The sequence below is a fragment of the Procambarus clarkii genome, chromosome 3, assembly GCF_040958095.1.
Source record: "Procambarus clarkii isolate CNS0578487 chromosome 3, FALCON_Pclarkii_2.0, whole genome shotgun sequence".
Taxonomy (NCBI): Eukaryota; Metazoa; Arthropoda; class Malacostraca; order Decapoda; family Cambaridae; genus Procambarus; species Procambarus clarkii.
In genome coordinates this window covers 19627278-19647606 of record NC_091152.1, presented here as the reverse complement: position 1 = coordinate 19647606, position 20329 = coordinate 19627278, and the positions used below count along the sequence as shown (strand labels likewise).

At 48.0% G+C, this 20329-nt stretch overlaps 1 protein-coding gene across 5 annotated transcripts in view; it reads right to left on the bottom strand.

The window, feature by feature from the left end:
* The window catches only part of LOC123760857 (receptor-type tyrosine-protein phosphatase R), a 30533-nt gene extending 10421 nt beyond the window's left edge, over positions 1-20112 (bottom strand). Inside the window, exons 1-5 of one of the 5 annotated variants that reach the window (XM_069329900.1) lie at positions 19991-20112; positions 7142-8965; positions 4484-5556; positions 1399-1575; positions 538-638 (exon numbers count right to left, since the gene is read on the bottom strand). In XM_069329900.1, coding sequence (XP_069186001.1) covers positions 538-638; positions 1399-1575; positions 4484-5556; positions 7142-7211 — 1421 coding nt within the window. In that variant the 5' untranslated portion in view covers positions 7212-8965; positions 19991-20112. The other 4 variants (XM_045746641.2, XM_045746642.2, XM_069329904.1 and 1 more) reach the window with 4 other exon arrangements.
* Positions 20113-20329: the final 217 nt, after the last annotated feature.

Sequence of the window (20329 nt, the reverse complement as noted above, 5' to 3'; positions counted from 1 at the left end):
ATAAGGCCACGTCTACTTCTACTGGTAATATTATAAGTTCACGTCTACTTCTACTGGTAATATTATAAGGCCACGTCTACTTCTACTGGTAATATTATAAGGCCACGTCTACTTCTACTGGTAATATTATAAGTTCACGTCTACTTCTACTGGTAATATTATAAGTTCACGTCTACTTCTACTGGTAATATTATAAGTCCACGTCTACTTCTACTGGTAATATTATAAGGCCACGTCTACTTCTACTGGTAATATTATAAGGCCACGTCTACTTCTACTGGTAATATTATAAGTTCACGTCTACTTCTACTGGTAATATTATAAGTTCACGTCTACTTCTACTGGTAATATTATAAGTCCACGTCTACTTCTACTGGTAATATTATAAGGCCACGTCTACTTCTACTGGTAATATTATAAGGCCACGTCTACTTCTACTGGTAATATTATAAGTTCACGTCTACTTCTACTGGTAATATTAAGGCTACGGAGCTGTGAATGAGGTGGCAGTAGACATGGGGCGAGGGTTGGGCTCACCAATGTCGAGGTGGGGACGGGACCTCTGGTGGAGCATAGTTGGGTGCTAGCTCCAGGGTCAGGCTCGTGTTGGAACCTCGCCTCTCCAGCAAACCCTTTGCCTGCAATGAAAATAAATTCTTATTAAAAATACTGTAGATAATTCTACCACCTAAGTAAATCAATATTTATTGAAGTAGTTCTTTAGACATTATTTATTATGTTAGAATGATGTTAAATATGTTTGAGCTACAGCACGGGACGGTTTAAGATCCAATCTTATAAGCTTAACTAGGGTTAAATGAATCATCGGATTTGACAATATTACACATTTATTATTATTAACATCTTTATTGACAAAATTAATTACAATTTTGCCTAATCTGAGGATTTTGATAGTCTTATTAAATTGAGGTTAATATTACACAGATTGTAATTGGTTCTAGCGGATCAGTTACTGACAACTCGATACAGTGATTCAGAAGGAATGTTCTGCTTGCTTAAAAAACTTAAACCATTACCTTTAAACTCGGATTGGGCTAATTTTAAAGTTACTCTTATGACAACACTTTAGCACTGTATTGATCTCATAATTATCTTCTCTCATAGCGTCGTTATCCCGTTGGGTTTTCATAATTAAACTAATCCAACTTTAATACTTATTGAGTTACAGATAAACAGCCATTACAAAACTTGAGGCCAGTGGAATCTGTAACTTGTTCACCACAATTGTAAACTTCAGCTTTAAAATATTAGATCCCGTTCCTGAGGCTATTATGTGGCTCCGCACCATACTATGGGGACCAAAATAAATTAATTTAACCAACTTTGCTTTGATATTGATCATTTTAAAAACGAACCAAAATAATTAGAGACGATGACCTTAATCCTGATGGGTTGAGCCTGAAGGTGTGTGAGTGGGTGGAGGTGGTGAGGGTTGAGGGGGGGCGTGGTGCTGGTGGAGGCGGGGGTGGCGGGGAGTACTGAGGGCGACTGTGCTCCCCACGCCTCCTCCTCCTTCACTCTCTCCCGCCACTGCACTCTCAGTGCCACCATCACCTGAAATGATGACTTTTCTCCGGTGACTGTTTTAAAACACATTAAGAAACATATCACCCAACACATAGAACACTTTTTTAACAGAGAAGACTTTTTAACTTTCACAATGCCTTGATAAACCTTTTTCAACAGCATCATGATAAAAAAGGCGAAAGTATTTTAGTAAAATTATTGTTCTTGAAAAATGACTCAAAGTTTGATTCGATGTCATTAAATTTTTGAAAAGTCTTAAAAATACATAATTATTGGAGTAATACAATTCATATACTCCTAATTATTTTTTGTAACATTAAGATTCTGTCACTATTTGCGAGTGTATGGAAATTTCTTGTCTTAAGCCGCAGGTGTGAGTGTAGTGTGGCAGGTGTTGAGTGGATCTGGTGGTGGCAGTGCTCCACCGCTCCCTCTAATTACCCAAAGCTTCGTAGTATTATGTTAGTAATGAATAAATATGATACATTTACTAATTATATTATTGGTCCTGAATGTAGAACATGAAAAAACATTTTTACTCTGAAAAAGTATCTTTTTATAACAAAATTAGACGAAAATAAGTTGTTGTTGATTTAGGGGTGACAACGATGGTGGGGTCGGATGCGCCCCGGCCTACCCGGAAAGGGTTAATCGCGAAGCCTGGAAAGGTGAAACGCCAAGCCAAATCGCGAAACAAGTGACGCCAAAAAACCCAGATAGCCAGATGATTGGGGAGCCCCAGGAGTCCCTCAGGGTGACAAGCACCGGCCCCGCCCAACACAGAGAACACCAGGTAGCAAAACCAAAAACTCGGCCCCCAACTAAAACGCAAAAGTCATCCAGTGTCCTCCGGTATAGCAGAAGTCAGCCGCCCACCACGACTGAGAGCACACCAGGCGCCCATCAAGACCCACCAACCCCCGGCACCTCTCGGCCAAGCCGGCCCCGAACACCGTCACCCCGCCGGGAGAACCAGCCAGAACACGTCAACAAAATCTATCAACAATCCCGTGACCCAAGGCGATGTGCGCGCCTGGCGTCGTACAACCGTACCGTTGAATAGGGATGCCAAACGGCAGTAGCAAAGTCAAAACGCGAAAACAGAACGTGATCAGGTGGCTCCCAGGCAGGAGGTGGTGTCCAGACGTCCGCTAGTAGTCAAGGTTGAACCAGGAGTCCTGGTGTAGTATAGTGTGGTGTACACAGTCACGTTGTGACAGCGCCATCTTATCACACTCGTCTGTAGTGGTTGGTGTGTATTGTAAAACTGTAGTGTGGATGTGCGCTTGCCACGTGCGGGTTATGTTAGTTGAACCTATTACCGTCGAGGAAGGACGCCATTCATTCGCCTTATGCTACGTCAGCGAAATTCCAAGGAAGGTCACCACCCCAGTTAGTCAAGTGTGAAAGGATTTATTGGCTAGTGAGGCTGACCAATACGTAAGTGTTAAAACTTTCATTAATTCATCATACTACCATCCGCACATTTATGGATCACCCAATAATATTAACCTATCAACTATCTAATCATTCAACATGACAAAATCATCTATCTAATCATTCAACATGACAAAATCATCTATCTAATCATTCAACATGACAAAATCATCTATCTAATCATTCAACATGACAAAATCATCTATCTAATCATTCAACATGACAAAATCATCTATCTAATCATTCAACATGACAAAATCATCTATCTAATCATTCAACATGACAAAATCATCTTATCACATTCTCCTCAATTAACGGCTACTGGTTTAGGCTTGGTCCTGTGTGTATCTGGGCGTTTTTACCACTTGCTGACGTAGAACTGACTAAAAATCCCTTTCCAGTAAGATTATTCTTCACTCTGCATCACTAAGTGATGTATGTGAATACTAAATGAAAATATAAAGGCAATGCTATCAGTAATATATTATAAAAATCTAAATATTTAATCAAAATTTATATATAATCTATATGGTTGTAGTTACACAAAGACGAAGAGAAATCAAATATAACTAGTTATCCACATTGGTGTCACATTGTTCTCCCAGCGGTGCCGCCTGCTGGTGGTAGTTGTTAACCTAGTTATCCACATGAGTATGGGAGCCACAGTACAAGGAATATACTGTGACACAGTACAAGGAATATACTGTGACACAGTACAAGGAATATACTGTGACAGTACAAGGAATATACTGTGACACAGTACAAGGAATATACTGTGACACAGTACAAGGAATATACTGTGACACAGTACAAGGAATATACTGTGACACAGTACAAGGAATATACTGTGACACAGTACAAGGAATATACTGTGACACAGTACAAGGAATATACTGTGACACAGTACAAGGAATATACTGTGACACAGTACAAGGAATATACTGTGACACAGTACAAGGAATATACTGTGACACAGTACAAGGAATATACTGTGACACAGTACAAGGAATATACTGTGACACAGTACAAGGAATATACTGTGACACAGTACAAGGAATATACTGTGACACAGTACAAGGAATATACTGTGACAGTACAAGGAATATACTGTGACACAGTACAAGGAATATACTGTGACACAGTACAAGGAATATACTGTGACACAGTACAAGGAATATACTATGACAGTACAAGGAATATACTATGACACAGTACAAGGAATATACTGTGACACAGTACAAGGAATATACTGTGACACAGTACAAGGAATATACTGTGACAGTACAAGGAATATACTGTGACACAGTACAAGGAATATACTGTGACACAGTACAAGGAATATACTGTGACACAGTACAAGGAATATACTATGACAGTACAAGGAATATACTGTGACACAGTACAAGGAATATACTGTGACACAGTACAAGGAATATACTGTGACACATTACAAGGAATATACTATGAGTGAGTGAAGTGGAAGAGTTAGTGATAGTACCTGACTCACCACGACGAGTATGATGAGGAGCATGACGGAGCCCAGGACGGCGGTGGTGGTGACAGGTGTGTGGGACTCATCATCACCCTCATCACCAACATGTGCCAACACCTGCTGGGACCCATCACCACTGCTCTTCCTTCTCTTGCTGCTCCTGCTGCTGCTGCTGCTGCTGGTGCTGCTGATACTGATACTGATATTGATGGGTCCTTGTCTATTTCTGTTCTTGCCAATGGGTGTTCCATACTCGGTGCTGTTACGATCTTTGGATGCCTTGGTTGGTGCACTTTCATCGGCCTGGTTCATCATCTTGAGAAGAGTGTCGAACCCTCCCCACTGCCTGGGTGGTGGGTGGGCAGCCGAGGTGCCAGGCACGGGAGGGAAGTCATGCACGTAGCCGGCCGTCTCCTGTGACTGCTGCAGCGACTTCTGCACTCTGATCATACCAATCAGGGAATCATTCTGGAGCAGAAGATCAGGAGCGGGTTTGTGGTCACCGCTGGCACCGTGAAGGTACCACTCAGAGTCACGGGTCTCGGGGTTACTGATGGGCTCCTGGTGATGGTGCTGAGAGCCCGTCACCACAGCTCGTGCTCGCCCCTCCTCAACCCCTGATGGGACGCCCCTGGGGAGGAAGGTGTCTCCGCGTGCAGTCAGCACGGGCACGCCAGCCCACCACAGACGCTCCCCCAGGCGCCGTGGGCGGCCCACCTTGCCCCCAGGACCCACACGCCGCCCACCACCACGAGTGTACATCATATTGGGGTTGACATAGGCACTGCTCTCCGTGTACGAGTACTCGTAGATATTAACCTCGTTCTGGTAAGACTGATCCAGTTCATAGTCCAGGTGAGGGGAAGCATTGGTGTCGCCGTTGTGGTGTTGGTAGCTGCCATAGTACTGGTGACGCTGGGTGGCCACACTGAACCGGTTCTCACCGTGGGCGGGGAAGTGAAGTGGGCGGGGAAGGGTCGGGACGCCGCCCCGCGAGTACTGCTCTACCTCACCCTCTGACGTCTCCAGCTGCTGCCCGACCGCCCAACTTGACGTCGGGGCATACACCGCCTTGCTGCCTGTAACAGACATAAGGTAATCAGACCAGGGACATACACCGCCTTGCTGCCTGTAACAGACATAAGGTAATCAGACCAGGGGCATACACCGCCTTGCTGCCTGTAACAGACATAAGGTAATCAGACCAGGGGCATACACCGCCTTGCTGCCTGTAACAGACATAAGGTAATCAGACCAGGGGCATACACCGCCTTGCTGCCTGTAACAGACATAAGGTAATCAGACCAGGGGCATACACTGCCTCACCTACCGTCTCGCCCAACATTCACTCCACCTCATCCTACATGTGACTTACAAAGAGTGACGATACCATACTACTTGTGTAAAGGAGAAATGTATATGTTTATCTCTCAGAATGTTTGGTAATATGTTTATTGTTTGTGATGTGTGTCTATGTATATATTAACACGATGTACTGAACGGGGTGAGAATAGCTTGAGCTACCTCATCCCTTTGTGTGGATTTTACCTCAATAAACTTATTTCAGTTTCAAAAGTGACGAGGCCTAATAAATATGTTATGATCTCCAATTCATTTGCTGCTTCAGGGGATAAGTGTTGTTGGGAGACTGTAGTTCAGCTGAATGGTTAGACCATCAAAAGAGCGACAATAAAAGAAGCAAATTTTGGTTGTATTCTGTATGTATATGTTGAAGGGGGCCATGTCAACCCAAAAAATACAAGTAATTTAAATATTTGTGAAAATATGAGAGAGATGGCAATATTTTGAGACAATAATAATCTTTTTATTATAAATATTCTTGTAATTATGGGAAGTAAGTAATTATCAAAAGAAGGCACCAAACCGGGAAGGCTGTGTAAGTGTAATTATGGGAAATTAACCTCCCCGCCCCTATAGTGCATAGTGCATAGTGCATCGAATTGTTATGTAATCAAACAGATATTTGTGTTTCTTGAGGGGATAATATTTCTAGTACTTGTTGGCACCCCAACCCAGTGAGAGCTTGGTGTGGGCAGGGTTGCCAAAAGTATTTTAACAAACATACAAAACTATTATCTGATGTAAGGTAGAAGGAACCCTCACCGTCCTGAACGAGCTCCCAGATGTACGGTAGAGGCCCACACCTGCCCCTCACAAACTCCCAAATGTGACCTCAGGGATTCTCTCCGTCCTCAGACGAGGACCCCAAATGTTAAATCGAGGTTGTCCTACTCCCAGACAGAGCCACCAAATGTAAAGATGACTTGGACCTCCTAACTGGAACCGTGGGTCCTCGCCTTACATTAATATAAAAGGAAAACTATCGAACTCCTGCGAGAGGAGGACAGCTACCTTTATCTAGAAGGCTACTCCAGGAAAGGTCAAATCAGGATGTGGGGGTCACCGACCGCCTGTTGTCTGATGCTCACACTGTTGTCAGCCTCCCTGATGTCCTAGGTGTCCTGCAATTTATTTAAAACCTCCAATCTCCGAATCTCTCCCACGATAACCTTTTGATCAAGCTAGTTAGAAAGTGTACACCCGATCTGGTAAACTCCTAAACACACAAACATACACACACCCAACACAACACACACACACACCCAACACAACACACACACAACTCACACATATACAACTCACCTGCTCTTGCCACAATTCCCAAAGACACCAGCACCAGCAGCTGTGTCTTGAGTGTCTCAAGGTGCCTCATCCTGGCCTCCTGGGGTGTCTGGGTGCTGCTGAGGCGAGTACTTGGAGTCTCTTGGGTGTATGGTGCCTCATCCTGGCCTCCTGGGGTCCCGCAGCGCTGGTGTCAGCACTACAGACATGCCTCACTATCCACGGCTGGTCCCGACGTCACCATGGCTGGCCAAATAATTGCTCTCTGAATTTCTAGCCAATGTTGCCACGATCACACTAATGCTGCCATTTTTCATGGTGTTCGAATGATACCCGAGTTCTATTAATTGTCCTACATTGTTCTCTGTAAGGCCTTAATATGCTTTCCAGTCAGCAAGAGCTAAGTTTCCCATAGTTTAATATATTTGTTTTGACTTCGAGCTGTTTGCATATGTCTTCGAAATATGTATTGATGTCTTGCTAAGAGCACGGGACCATACGGATAGAGAAAACTGCGAGTGGCCTTTTCGTTCGTACGAGACAGCTCATGTTTATACCAGTAAACAGGTGCTAGAAACACATTGGTGATATTATCCGTGTGTTTGTGTGTGTGTGTGTGTGTGTGTGTGTGTGTGTGTGTGTGTGTGTGTGTGTTGTGCTGAGTGTGTAATGATGAACCAGGGACGTGTGAGGGTCAGTGCCAGCAGTCGTGATGAACCAGGGACGTGTGAGGGTCAGTGCCAGCAGTCGTGATGAACCAGGGACGTGTGAGGGTCAGTGCCAGCAGTCGTGATGAACCAGGGACGTGTGAGGGTCAGTGCCAGCAGTCGTGATGAACCAGGGACGTGTGAGCGTCAGTGCCAGCAGTCGTGATGAACCAGGGACGTGTGAGCGTCAGTGCCAGCAGTCGTGATGAACCAGGGACGTGTGAGGGTCAGTGCCAGCAGTCGTGATGAACCAGGGACGTGTGAGGGTCAGTGCCAGCAGTCGTGATGAACCAGGGACGTGTGAGGGTCAGTGCCAGCAGTCGTGATGAACCAGGGACGTGTGAGCGTCAGTGCCAGCAGTCGTGATGAACCAGGGACGTGTGAGCGTCAGTGCCTGCAGTCGTGATGAACCAGGGACGTGTGAGGGTCAGTGCCAGCAGTCGTGATGAACCAGGGACGTGTGAGCGTCAGTGCCAGCAGTCGTGATGAACCAGGGACGTGTGAGCGTCAGTGCCTGCAGTCGTGATGAACCAGGGACGTGTGAGGGTCAGTGCCTACAGTCGTGGTGAACCAGGGACGTGTGAGGGTCAGTGCCAGCAGTCGTGGTGAACCAGGGACGTGTGAGGGTCAGTGCCAGCAGTCGTGATGAACCAGGGACGTGTGAGGGTCAGTGCCAGCAGTCGTGATGAACCAGGGACGTGTGAGGGTCAGTGCCAGCAGTCGTGATGAACCAGGGACGTGTGAGGGTCAGTGCCAGCAATCGTCATCAACCAGGGACGTGTGAGCGTCAGTGCCAGCAGTCGTCATGAACCAGGGACGTGTGAGCGTCAGTGCCAGCAGTCGTGATGAACCAGGGACGTGTGAGGGTCAGTGCCTACAGTTATCCGCCAGATAGACTGTTCTGTTTCTCGACACTTGAGACTTATCCGGTCAACACCGTCCTATGTAAGTGTAATGTAACCCTTGCTACCAGCACTGCCCTGATGCTGTCACTTAAGTCACTGCCAACACCGTCCTTGTAGTTGTACGCAAACCTTGATCATTCCACAAACTATCACGTTGGTGTCATCGTATGCTTCTGCCAACATTCTCTCTCTTTTGTTGTCACTCAGCTGCGATTACGCATGGGCATCAAATCCTGAAAAATGTAGAAAACATACATTAAATTTTTCCCTTGAAATAACCCACATATTGACGCATCTATCACACAACCGAATCTCTTCCGTAATGTATAAAAAATATATTTTAGGAGAATGACCTTTATGGTGAAAGCTGTAACAATGTGCCCGTCATAAAACTCTCTGCCGGTCATCTAACAGGTTCCCACACACTCTGCCGGTCATCTAACAGGTTCCCACACACTCTGCCGGTCATCTAACAGGTTCCCACACACTCTGCCGGTCATCTAACAGGTTCCCACACACTCTGCCGGTCATCTAACAGGTTCCCCCCACACTCTGCCAGTCATCTAACAGGTTCCCCCACACTCTGCCAGTCATCTAACAGGTTCCCACACTCCCTGCCAGTCATCTAACAGGTTCCCCCACACTCTGCCAGTCATCTAACAGGTTCTCACACTCCCTGCCAGTCATCTAACAGGTTCCCCCACACTCTGCCAGTCATCTAACAGGTTCTCACACTCCCTGCCAGTCATCTAACAGGTTCCCCCACTCCCTGCCAGTCATCTAACAGGTTCCCACACACTCTGCCAGTCATCTAACAGGTTCTCACACTCTCTGCCAGTCATCTAACAGGTTCCCACACACTCTGCCGGTAATCTAATAGGTTCCCACACTCTCTGCCAGTCATCTAACAGGTTCCCACACTCTCTGCCAGTCATCTAACAGGTTCCCACACTCTCTGCCAGTCATCTAACAGGTTCTCACACTCCCTGCCAGTCATCTAACAGGTTCTCACACTCCCTGCCAGTCATCTAACAGGTTCCCACACACTCTGCCAGTCATCTAACAGGTTCCCACACACTCTGCCCGTCATCTAACAGGTTCTCACACTCTCTGCCAGTCATCTAACAGGTTCCCTCACACTCTCTGCCAGTCATCTAACAGGTTCCCACACACTCTCTGCCAGTCATCTAACAGGTTCCCCCACTCCCTGCCAGTCATCTAACAGGTTCCCCCACTCCCTGCCAGTCATCTAACAGGTTCCCCCACTCCCTGCCAGTCATCTAACAGGTTCCCCCACTCCCTGCCAGTCATCTAACAGGTTCCCCCACTCCCTGCCGGTCATCTAACAGGTTCTCACACACTCTGCCGGTCATCTAACAGGTTCCCACACTCTCTGCCAGTCATCTAACAGGTTCCCACACTCTCTGCCAGTCATCTAACAGGTTCTCACACACTCTGCCGGTCATCTAACAGGTTCCCACACTCTCTGCCAGTCATCTAACAGGTTCCCACACACTCTGCCAGTCATCTAACAGGTTCCCACACTCTCTGCCAGTCATCTAACAGGTTCCCACACACTCTGCCAGTCATCTAACAGGTTCTCACACTCTCTGCCAGTCATCTAACAGGTTCCAAAACTCTCTGCCAGTCATCTAACAGGTTCTCTCACACTCTGCCAGTCATCTAACAGGTTCCAAAACTCTCTGCCAGTCATCTAACAGGTTCTCACACACTCTGCCAGTCATCTAACAGGTTCCCACACACTCTGCCAGTCATCTAACAGGTTCCCCCACACTCCCTGCCGGTCATCTAACAGGTTCTCACACTCTGCCGGTCATCTAACAGGTTCCCCCACACTCTCTGCCGGTCATCTAACAGGTTCCCCCACACTCCCTGCCGGTCATCTAACAGGTTCCCCCACACTCTCTGCCGGTCATCTAACAGGTTCCCCCACACTCCCTGCCGGTCATCTAACAAGTTCTCACACTCTGCCGGTCATCTAACAGGTTCCCCCACACTCTCTGCCGGTCATCTAACAGGTTCCCCCACACTCTCTGCCAGTCATCTAACAGGTTCTCACACTCTGCCGGTCATCTAACAGGTTCCCCCACACTCTCTGCCGGTCATCTAACAGGTTCCCCCACACTCCCTGCCGGTCATCTAACAGGTTCCCACACTCTCTGCCAGTCATCTAACAGGTTCTCACACTCTCTGCCAGTCATCTAACAGGTTCTCACACTCCCTGCCGGTCATCTAACAGGTTCCCCCACACTCTCTGCCGGTCATCTAACAGGTTCCCCCACACTCCCTGCCGGTCATCTAACAGGTTCCCCCACACTCCCTGCCGGTCATTTAACAGGTTCCCACACTCTCTGCCAGTCATCTAACAGGTTCTCACACTCCCTGCCAGTCATCTAACAGGTTCCCCCACACTCTCTGCCGGTCATCTAACAGGTTCCCCCACACTCCCTGCCCGTCATCTAACAGGTTCCCACACCATCTGCCAGTCATCTAACAGGTTCCCACACTCTGCCAGTCATCTAACAGGTTCCTACACTCTGCCAGTCATCTAACAGGTTCTCACACTCTGCCGGTCATCTAACAGGTTCCCCCACACTCTGCCAGTCATCTAACAGGTTCCCACACTCTGCCAGTCATCTAACAGGTTCCCCCACACTCTGCCAGTCATCTAACAGGTTCTCACACTCTGCCGGTCATCTAACAGGTTCCCCCACACTCTGCCAGTCATCTAACAGGTTCCCCCACACTCTGCCAGTCATCTAACAGGTTCCCCCACACTCTGCCAGTCATCTAACAGGTTCCCACACACTCTGCCAGTCATCTAACAGGTTCTCACACTCCCTGCCAGTCATCTAACAGGTTCCTACGCTCTCTGCCAGTCATCTAACAGGTTCTCACACTCCCTGCCAGTCATCTAACAGGTTCCTACACTCTCTGCCAGTCATCTAACAGGTTCCCCCACACTCTCTGCCAGTCATCTAACAGGTTCTCACACTCCCTGCCGGTCATCTAACAGGTTCCTACACTCTCTGCCAGTCATCTAACAGGTTCTCACACTCCCTGCCGGTCATCTAACAGGTTCCCACACTCTCTGCCGGTCATCTAACAGGTTCCCACACTCTCTGCCAGTCATCTAACAGGTTCTCACACTCCCTGCCGGTCATCTAACAGGTTCCTACACTCTCTGCCAGTCATCTAACAGGTTCCCCCACACTCTGCCAGTCATCTAACAGGTTCCCCCACACTCTGCCAGTCATCTAACAGGTTCCCCCACACTCTGCCAGTCATCTAACAGGTTCCCACACACTCTGCCAGTCATCTAACAGGTTCCCACACACTCTGCCAGTCATCTAACAGGTTCCCACACACTCTGCCAGTCATCTAACAGGTTCCCACACTCTGCCGGTCATCTAACAGGTTCCCACACTCTGCCGGTCATCTAACAGGTTCCCACACTCTGCCGGTCATCTAACAGGTTCCCACACTCTGCCGGTCATCTAACAGGTTCCCACACTCTGCCGGTCATCTAACAGGTTCCCACACTCTCTGCCCGTCATCTAACAGGTTCCCACACCATCTGCCGGTCATCTAACAGGTTCTCACACTCTCTGCCGGTCATCTAACAGGTTCCAAATGCTCGTTAAGTCAACAGCCAAACCCCGTGTTTCTGAATGGAAAACCGTTTTCACACGATTCACAGCTGATGATGATCGAAGATTTCTCGAACAGTGATTCGCTGACAACATCTGTAAAGCGATGAGTCACAATAACGTGGCTGAAGTATGTTGACCAGACCACACACTAGAAGGTGAAGGGACGACGACGACGTTTCGGTCCGTCCTGGACCATTCTCAATCGACTTGAGAATGGTCCAGGACGGACCGAAACGTCGTCGTCCCTTCAATTTCTAGTGTGTGGTCTGGTCAACATCTGTAAAAATCTAGATGTTTCACCCAAGTTCTCTAAATGTAAGTTATCACCAACATAACGTAACCAAACCTAACCAATGGCTAACTATACACAGAACTTTAATATATAATAATATTATTATATGAGAACAAATCTATTTTAAATACACAATTCATTACAATTGATGAATTCATCTCTGGGAATGGTCGCAACTTTAACGAGCCTGGCCTGAGGACGGTTATCTTGAGGTTATCTTGAGATGATTTCGGGGCTTTAGTGTCCCCGCGGCCCGGTCCTCGACCAGGCCTCCACACCCCCAGGAAGCAGCCCGTGACAGCTGACTAACACCCAGGTATCTATTTTACTGCTAGGTAACAGGGGCATAGGGTGAAAGAAACTCTGCCCATTGTTTCTCGCCGGCGCCTGGGATCGAACCCAGGACCACAGGATCACAAATCCAGCGTGCTGTCCGCTCGGCCGACCGGCTCCCCCATTATATGTTTGCATATAATGGCAGGCATAAGGGCATGGCAGGCTTAATCCTAACTCCTGCTCTACCAAAGGTTAAGAAAGGGAGGAGAAGGGGCATAAGCTATCCGGAGGTCTGCCACCTCCATCAGTCGCCAGCTTAACAAGGAACAAATTGTTGATATGAGATCGTGATGAGAAATTTGTGTCTGGAATGAGCACGAGAAAATGTGTCAGCATGTGCACGTGTTCTACTCTAGCCGAGTTCACAGGGTCACGCTTCAGCTAATGAGCCCCGGTTATTATGTACTTGTTATCTGCTACTCCCGCCAGACATTTCTGCAACGAATCATATATATTTTTGACACTGAAGAAATGCTTACGTACGTCTTCGGAGCTTGTCAGAGTATAACACTGTGATCCAGACACTCTCGGTGTCAACCATCTCAAACACAGCGTCTTGTACTGACAATCCCTTAACAGTTTAGGTCTCAAACATATAACCTCTTTGTTGTGGGCTTGAACTTTCTCAGTCTTGTGTCGCAAGGGAGCTGCTTCCTTTATGGAACCATTCCAGTAGCAAACTCCTCGATCCTGGCCTCAGGCAGGGCTCGGAGGAGTAGAAGAACTCCCAGAACCCTCTCCAGGCATGATTCAGGTATGCCCTTGCTCCAGCCCGTCCTCATGCAACCCCTCCTCAAACTAAGTCCATTCCATCCAGCGGTTGACCCCCAAAAACGCATTCACAAACTTTAATGCTGTTCATTCAAAACAGGAATTTTCTCAAATATAAATTAATCTTGTTATATATTAGCATATTGTGCATATTTAGGCACAGGTTAGGTTAGGGTTCTGTTGGCGATTATTTGTACTTGTACAAGCCGTCCTCACACTAGCATCTTTAACGCAGCGGCCGTCCTCACACTAGGCTAGTTAAAGCAGCGGCCGTCCTCACACTAGGCTAGTTAAAGCAGCGGCCGTCCTCACACTAGCATCTTTAAAGCAGCGGCCGTCCTCACACTAGGCTGGTTAAAGCAGCGGCCGTCCTCACACTAGCATCTTTAAAGCAGCGGCCGTCCTCACACTAGGCTAGTTAAAGCAGCGGCCGTCCTCACACTAGGCTAGTTAAAGCAGCGGCCGTCCTCACACTAGCATCTTTAAAGCAGCGGCCGTCCTCACACTAGGCTAGTTAAAGCAGCGGCCGTCCTCACACTAGGCTAGTTAAAGCAGCGGCCGTCCTCACACTAGCATCTTTAAAGCAGCGGCCGTCCTCACACTAGGCTAGTTAAAGCAGCGGCCGTCCTCACACTAGCATCTTTAAAGCAGCGGCCGTCCTCACACTAGGCTAGTTAAAGCAGCGGCCGTCCTCACACTAGGCTAGTTAAAGCAGCGGCCGTCCTCACACTAGGCTAGTTAAAGCAGCGGCCGTCCTCACACTAGCATCTTTAAAGCAGCGGCCGTCCTCACACTAGGCTAGTTAAAGCAGCGGCCGTCCTCACACTAGGCTAGTTAAAGCAGCGGCCGTCCTCACACTAGCATCTTTAAAGCAGCGGCCGTCCTCACACTAGGCTAGTTAAAGCAGCGGCCGTCCTCACACTAGGCTAGTTAAAGCAGCGGCCGTCCTCACACTAGCATCTTTAAAGCAGCGGCCGTCCTCACACTAGGCTAGTTAAAGCAGCGGCCGTCCTCACACTAGCATCTTTAAAGCAGCGGCCGTCCTCACACTAGCATCTTTAAAGCAGCGGCCGTCCTCACACTAGCATCTTTAAAGCAGCGGCCGTCCTCACACTAGCATCTTTAAAGCAGCGGCCGTCCTCACACTAGGCTAGTTAAAGCAGCGGCCGTCCTCACACTAGGCTAGTTAAAGCAGCGGCCGTCCTCACACTAGGCTAGTTAAAGCAGCGGCCGTCCTCACACTAGCATCTTTAAAGCAGCGGCCGTCCTCACACTAGGCTAGTTAAAGCAGCGGCCGTCCTCACACTAGGCTGGTTAAAGCAGCGGCCGTCCTCCCCAGACGCAGTCGTCAGTTGTAACATTCTGTGCATTAAAAATTGGTTTGTTCTCATATATAAATTAATATTAGTATACATAAAAATTCTATGTATAGGTAGGCGTAGGTTACTTTAGGTTAGGTTAAAGACGCAGGTTAGTTAGGTTAAGCAAAAAATACTCCTATCCAATGACGATGGTCTGCTTTCAGCCTCTGACACTGCTATTCAATTCAATAGTTTCTTCTCATCCATTTTTTTTTATAAAACAAATACATGACAAGGAAAGCATGACAACATTAAGGCACCGAAGCACCAAAAGAAACACCTTACACCAGCACACACCACCCAACAACAACACACACCACCCAACAACACCACACTCCACCCAACAACAACACAACACCACCCAACAACAACACACACCACCCAACAACAACACACCACCCAACAACACCACACACCACCCAACAACACCACACACCACCCAACAACAACACAACACCACCGAACAACAACACACACCACCCAACAACAACACACTCCACCCAACAACAACACACTCCACCCAACAACACCACACACCACCCAACAACACCACACACCACCCAACAACACCACACTCCACCCAACAACACCACACACCACCCAACAACACCACACTCCACCCAACAACACCACACACCACCCAACAACACCACACTCCACCCAACAACACCACACTCCACCCAACAACAACACACTCCACCCAACAACACCACACACCACCCAACAACACCACACTCCACCCAACAACACCACACACCACCCAACAACAACACACACCACCCAACAACAACACACCACCACCCAACAACAACACACACCACCCAACAACAACATAACACCACCCAACAACAAACCACCCAACAACAACACACACCACCCAACAACACCACACACCACCCAACAACAACAACACACCACCCAACAACAACACACACCACCCAACAACAACACACCACCCAACAACAACACACACCACCCAACAACAACACAACACCACCCAACAACAACACACACCACCCAACAACAACACACACCACCCAACAACAACACAACACCACCCAACAACAACACAACACCACCCAACAACAACACACACCACCCAACAACACAACACCACCCAACAACAACACAACACCACCCAACAACACCACACACCACCCAACAACACCACACACCACCCAACAACACAACACCACCCAACAACAACACAACACCACCCAACAACAACACAACACCACCCAACAACAACACAACACCACCCAACAACACCACACACCACCCAACAACACAACACCACCCAACAACAACACACACCACCCAACAACAACACACACCACCCAACAACAACACAACACCACCCAACAACAACACAACACCACCCAACAACAACACAACACCACCCAACAACACCACACACCACCCAACAACAACACAACACCACCCAACAACAACACACACCACCCAACAACACAACACCACCCAACAACAACAACACACCACCCAACAACAACACAACACCACCCAACAACAACACACCACCCAACAACAACACAACACCACCCAACAACACCACAACACCACCCAACAACAACACAACACCACCCAACAACAACACACACCACCCAACAACAACACAACACCACCCAACAACAACACACACCACCCAACAACAACACAACACCACCCAACAACAACACAACACCACCCAACAACAACACAACACCACCCAACAACACCACACACCACCCAACAACACCACACACCACCCAACAACACCACACACCACCCAACAACAACACAACACCACCCAACAACAACACAACACCACCCAACAACAACACAACACCACCCAACAACAACACAACACCACCCAACAACAACACACACCACCCAACAACAACACACACCACCCAACAACAACACAACACCACCCAACAACACAACACCACCCAACAACAACACACACCACCCAACAACAACACACACCACCCAACAACAACACACACCACCCAACAACAACACACACCACCCAACAACAACACACACCACCCAACAACACAACACCACCCAACAACAACACAACACCACCCAACAACAACACAACACCACCCAACAACAACACACACCACCCAACAACAACACAACACCACCCAACAACAACACAACACCACCCAACAACAACACAACACCACCCAACAACAACACACACCACCCAACAACACCACACTCCACCCAACAACACCACACACCACCCAACAACAACACACACCACCCAACAACAACACACACCACCCAACAACAACACACACCACCCAACAACACAACACCACCCAACAACAACACAACACCACCCAACAACAACACAACACCACCCAACAACAACACAACACCACCCAACAACAACAACACACCACCACCCAACAACAACAACACACACCACCCAACAACACAACACCAAGTGACCTGCAAGCAACACAGAACAAATACAACACAGATGACACACTAAAAGCTGAACAAACGTGAACACAATAAAAACACAGTGGACAATTTTGAGTGCAAAACGTAAATGAGAACCCATGAAACAAGCAAAATTCATTAGACAACACAACAATAAACTACACAACCCAGACGAGGCGCGCCAAGTTACATACATTAAAAACCACACAATGGCGAAAAATTAAATATTCAGAAGGTAGAAAGTAAAAAAAATTCAATGCACACACAACCCACGAGACACCCGGCACACGCAGTACAGAAACACGCGATCCTTCGACCGGAACACACAGGAACACACAGGAACACACAGGAACACACAGGAACACACAGGAACCGTGAAACAAACAGCAACCACAACCCAGACACACATGGAAAAAATACATGAACACGCAGGACCCGGGGAAAAAAAAAAAAAAACACACACCAGAAGCACACACACACACACATAGAACACCATTAGAAACACAACACAGAAGATAACAGTCTAACACACGGAAAAGAACACTTTTTTTTTTTTTTAAAACGTGGGTTTTCTGAGGAAGAGAAAACGTATGTCTGAAAGCTGACTTTAACCGCCCAAGTTGCGCGCACAACGGGCCGAGGTTATATAAGCTCTGCCTGCAGACTGCGTGGCCCCTCTTTCCGACAAGCAAGCAGCTGCTCACTTACAAAATAAAATAAATAAGTCCCTAATCTGAGCACGTTTTCTTCCAACCTCAGAAAAACACATTACAGTATGAACAAAGCACAAAACAATGTGCACAAACTTCTAAACTAGGCAAACAATACAACCACATACCAAGTAATAAGTTATAAAAGTATATGTTATAAACATATAATGCAAACACAAAAGCATATTTATCGGGGAACTCCCTCTTCGGAAACCGCAAGCAGTACGCCTCCCAAACGAGCTCGAGATCAGCCAGCGGTCTACCAGGCGACGCACAAGACTGAGGCATCAACTCCGGCACCCCATAAACCAAACACTTCACCCTCGGCGCCCAGATAGTATAGGAAATACACGAGGTCACGACCACTAGGGGCAGCCTCCCTGGGAGGGGAGGCACCAGCAGCACAGGCCCCTCCATCACATCGTCCTCCACAACTTCACATTCTGCAGCCCACCCACGAGGGGGCGACACACTCCTAGTCCTCGGGGAACGCTTGGACAGAGGCCTCTGATCATCCGAACTGTCGCCCCCAGCAGGAGGCATCCCAGCAGAGCCCACGGCCGGCCGCAAGTCACCGGGCAACACACGACCCGGAAAAACATCAGCCTCACCCACAGGGGGTACAGGCCCACACCCTTCAGGCGACACAGGAGCTGGAGACGGGGCCGGCGGAGGTGAGGAAGCCGACGGCGGGGGCGGGTCCACACATCCCCACCACCCCGACACCCACACCACCAACCGCACTAACTGGAGCGGCACCCATCACCGTAACTGTCCTCTCACAAGGGGTATCATCCACAACCGAGACATCCTCACGCTCGGGAAAATCCGCTTCATGAAACACATTTACCCGATCATACACCAGAGTGTCGCAGGCAGCAGCCAAATGTCCAACGTGGCCACACTTAAAACACGTCCGAGTCTGCCCACGGTAGGAGAAGCAGACCGTAAAGCCAGCAAGCGCGAGAGAAGAAGGCACATTCCCATGAAGAACCATCTTAACCGTTCTGTAACCATTACCGAGTCCCTTGACGTCCCCGGTTGTGTATCTACAGGCACGAATAGAGTCCACACATACCTGGCAAGAGCCCGACGGAGAAGATCCTCAGACATTTCAAACGGTGCATTCTTAATAGACACGTATGTGTACTCCACACTCAAATTCGTCACAGTCACAGAGCCAAGACCGTTGCTCAGCCCCACCACCTTGTCCTCATACTGGTCGAGAAACCTCCGGAACAAGCCACTCTCGGCGAACTTCACAACTACTCTGTCGTCACGAACCACCTGTAGACCGACGAGATCTTCCACTTTCACACCCATAACTGCAAACAGAGTGTTGCTGACGACGCTAGTATCCACCCGACAGGTAAATGTCAGCCCAGCCGAGTCCTTCCTCCTTAGTGGCGACACGTAAGTCCCCCATACTGAGACTGGAAAACAGTCACCCTGCAGTGGCAAACAACCACCCGTCAGGGCAACCAACAATCACCCAATGTAAACACCAGCAGGGAGACCAGGGGAACGTCCGACCCGGCTGGTGGTTGTCACCACACTCACTTCTCATCCATTTGCACATCCTTTGCTAATGATATTCCATCCTCCCTAAATTAATGTTAAGGACTACCTTACAGGAAACTATCCAGTTTCTCTATACCTAACTCCCGCTAATTCCACTGATGGTAATGAGACTTGTTCTGGAAGGTTTCGAGCGAAATCAGTTGCGAGTCGTGTATAAACCGTTTTCCATACATAAACAGAGGGTTTGGCGGGTGTATGGAATCACTTTTGGGTCTTTGTTTGGAGGACGGGCTGCCTCAACCCAATTTTATTTGCTGATGACACAACCTTCATTTTATCCAGTCATAACCCTCTTACTCTGAATGATACAGTGAATACTGAACTAAATAAAGTCTGTTTATGAATGAAAAACGGTTTACACACGACTCACAACCGATTTCGTTCGAACACTTCCGGAACAAGTGCTTCACTGACG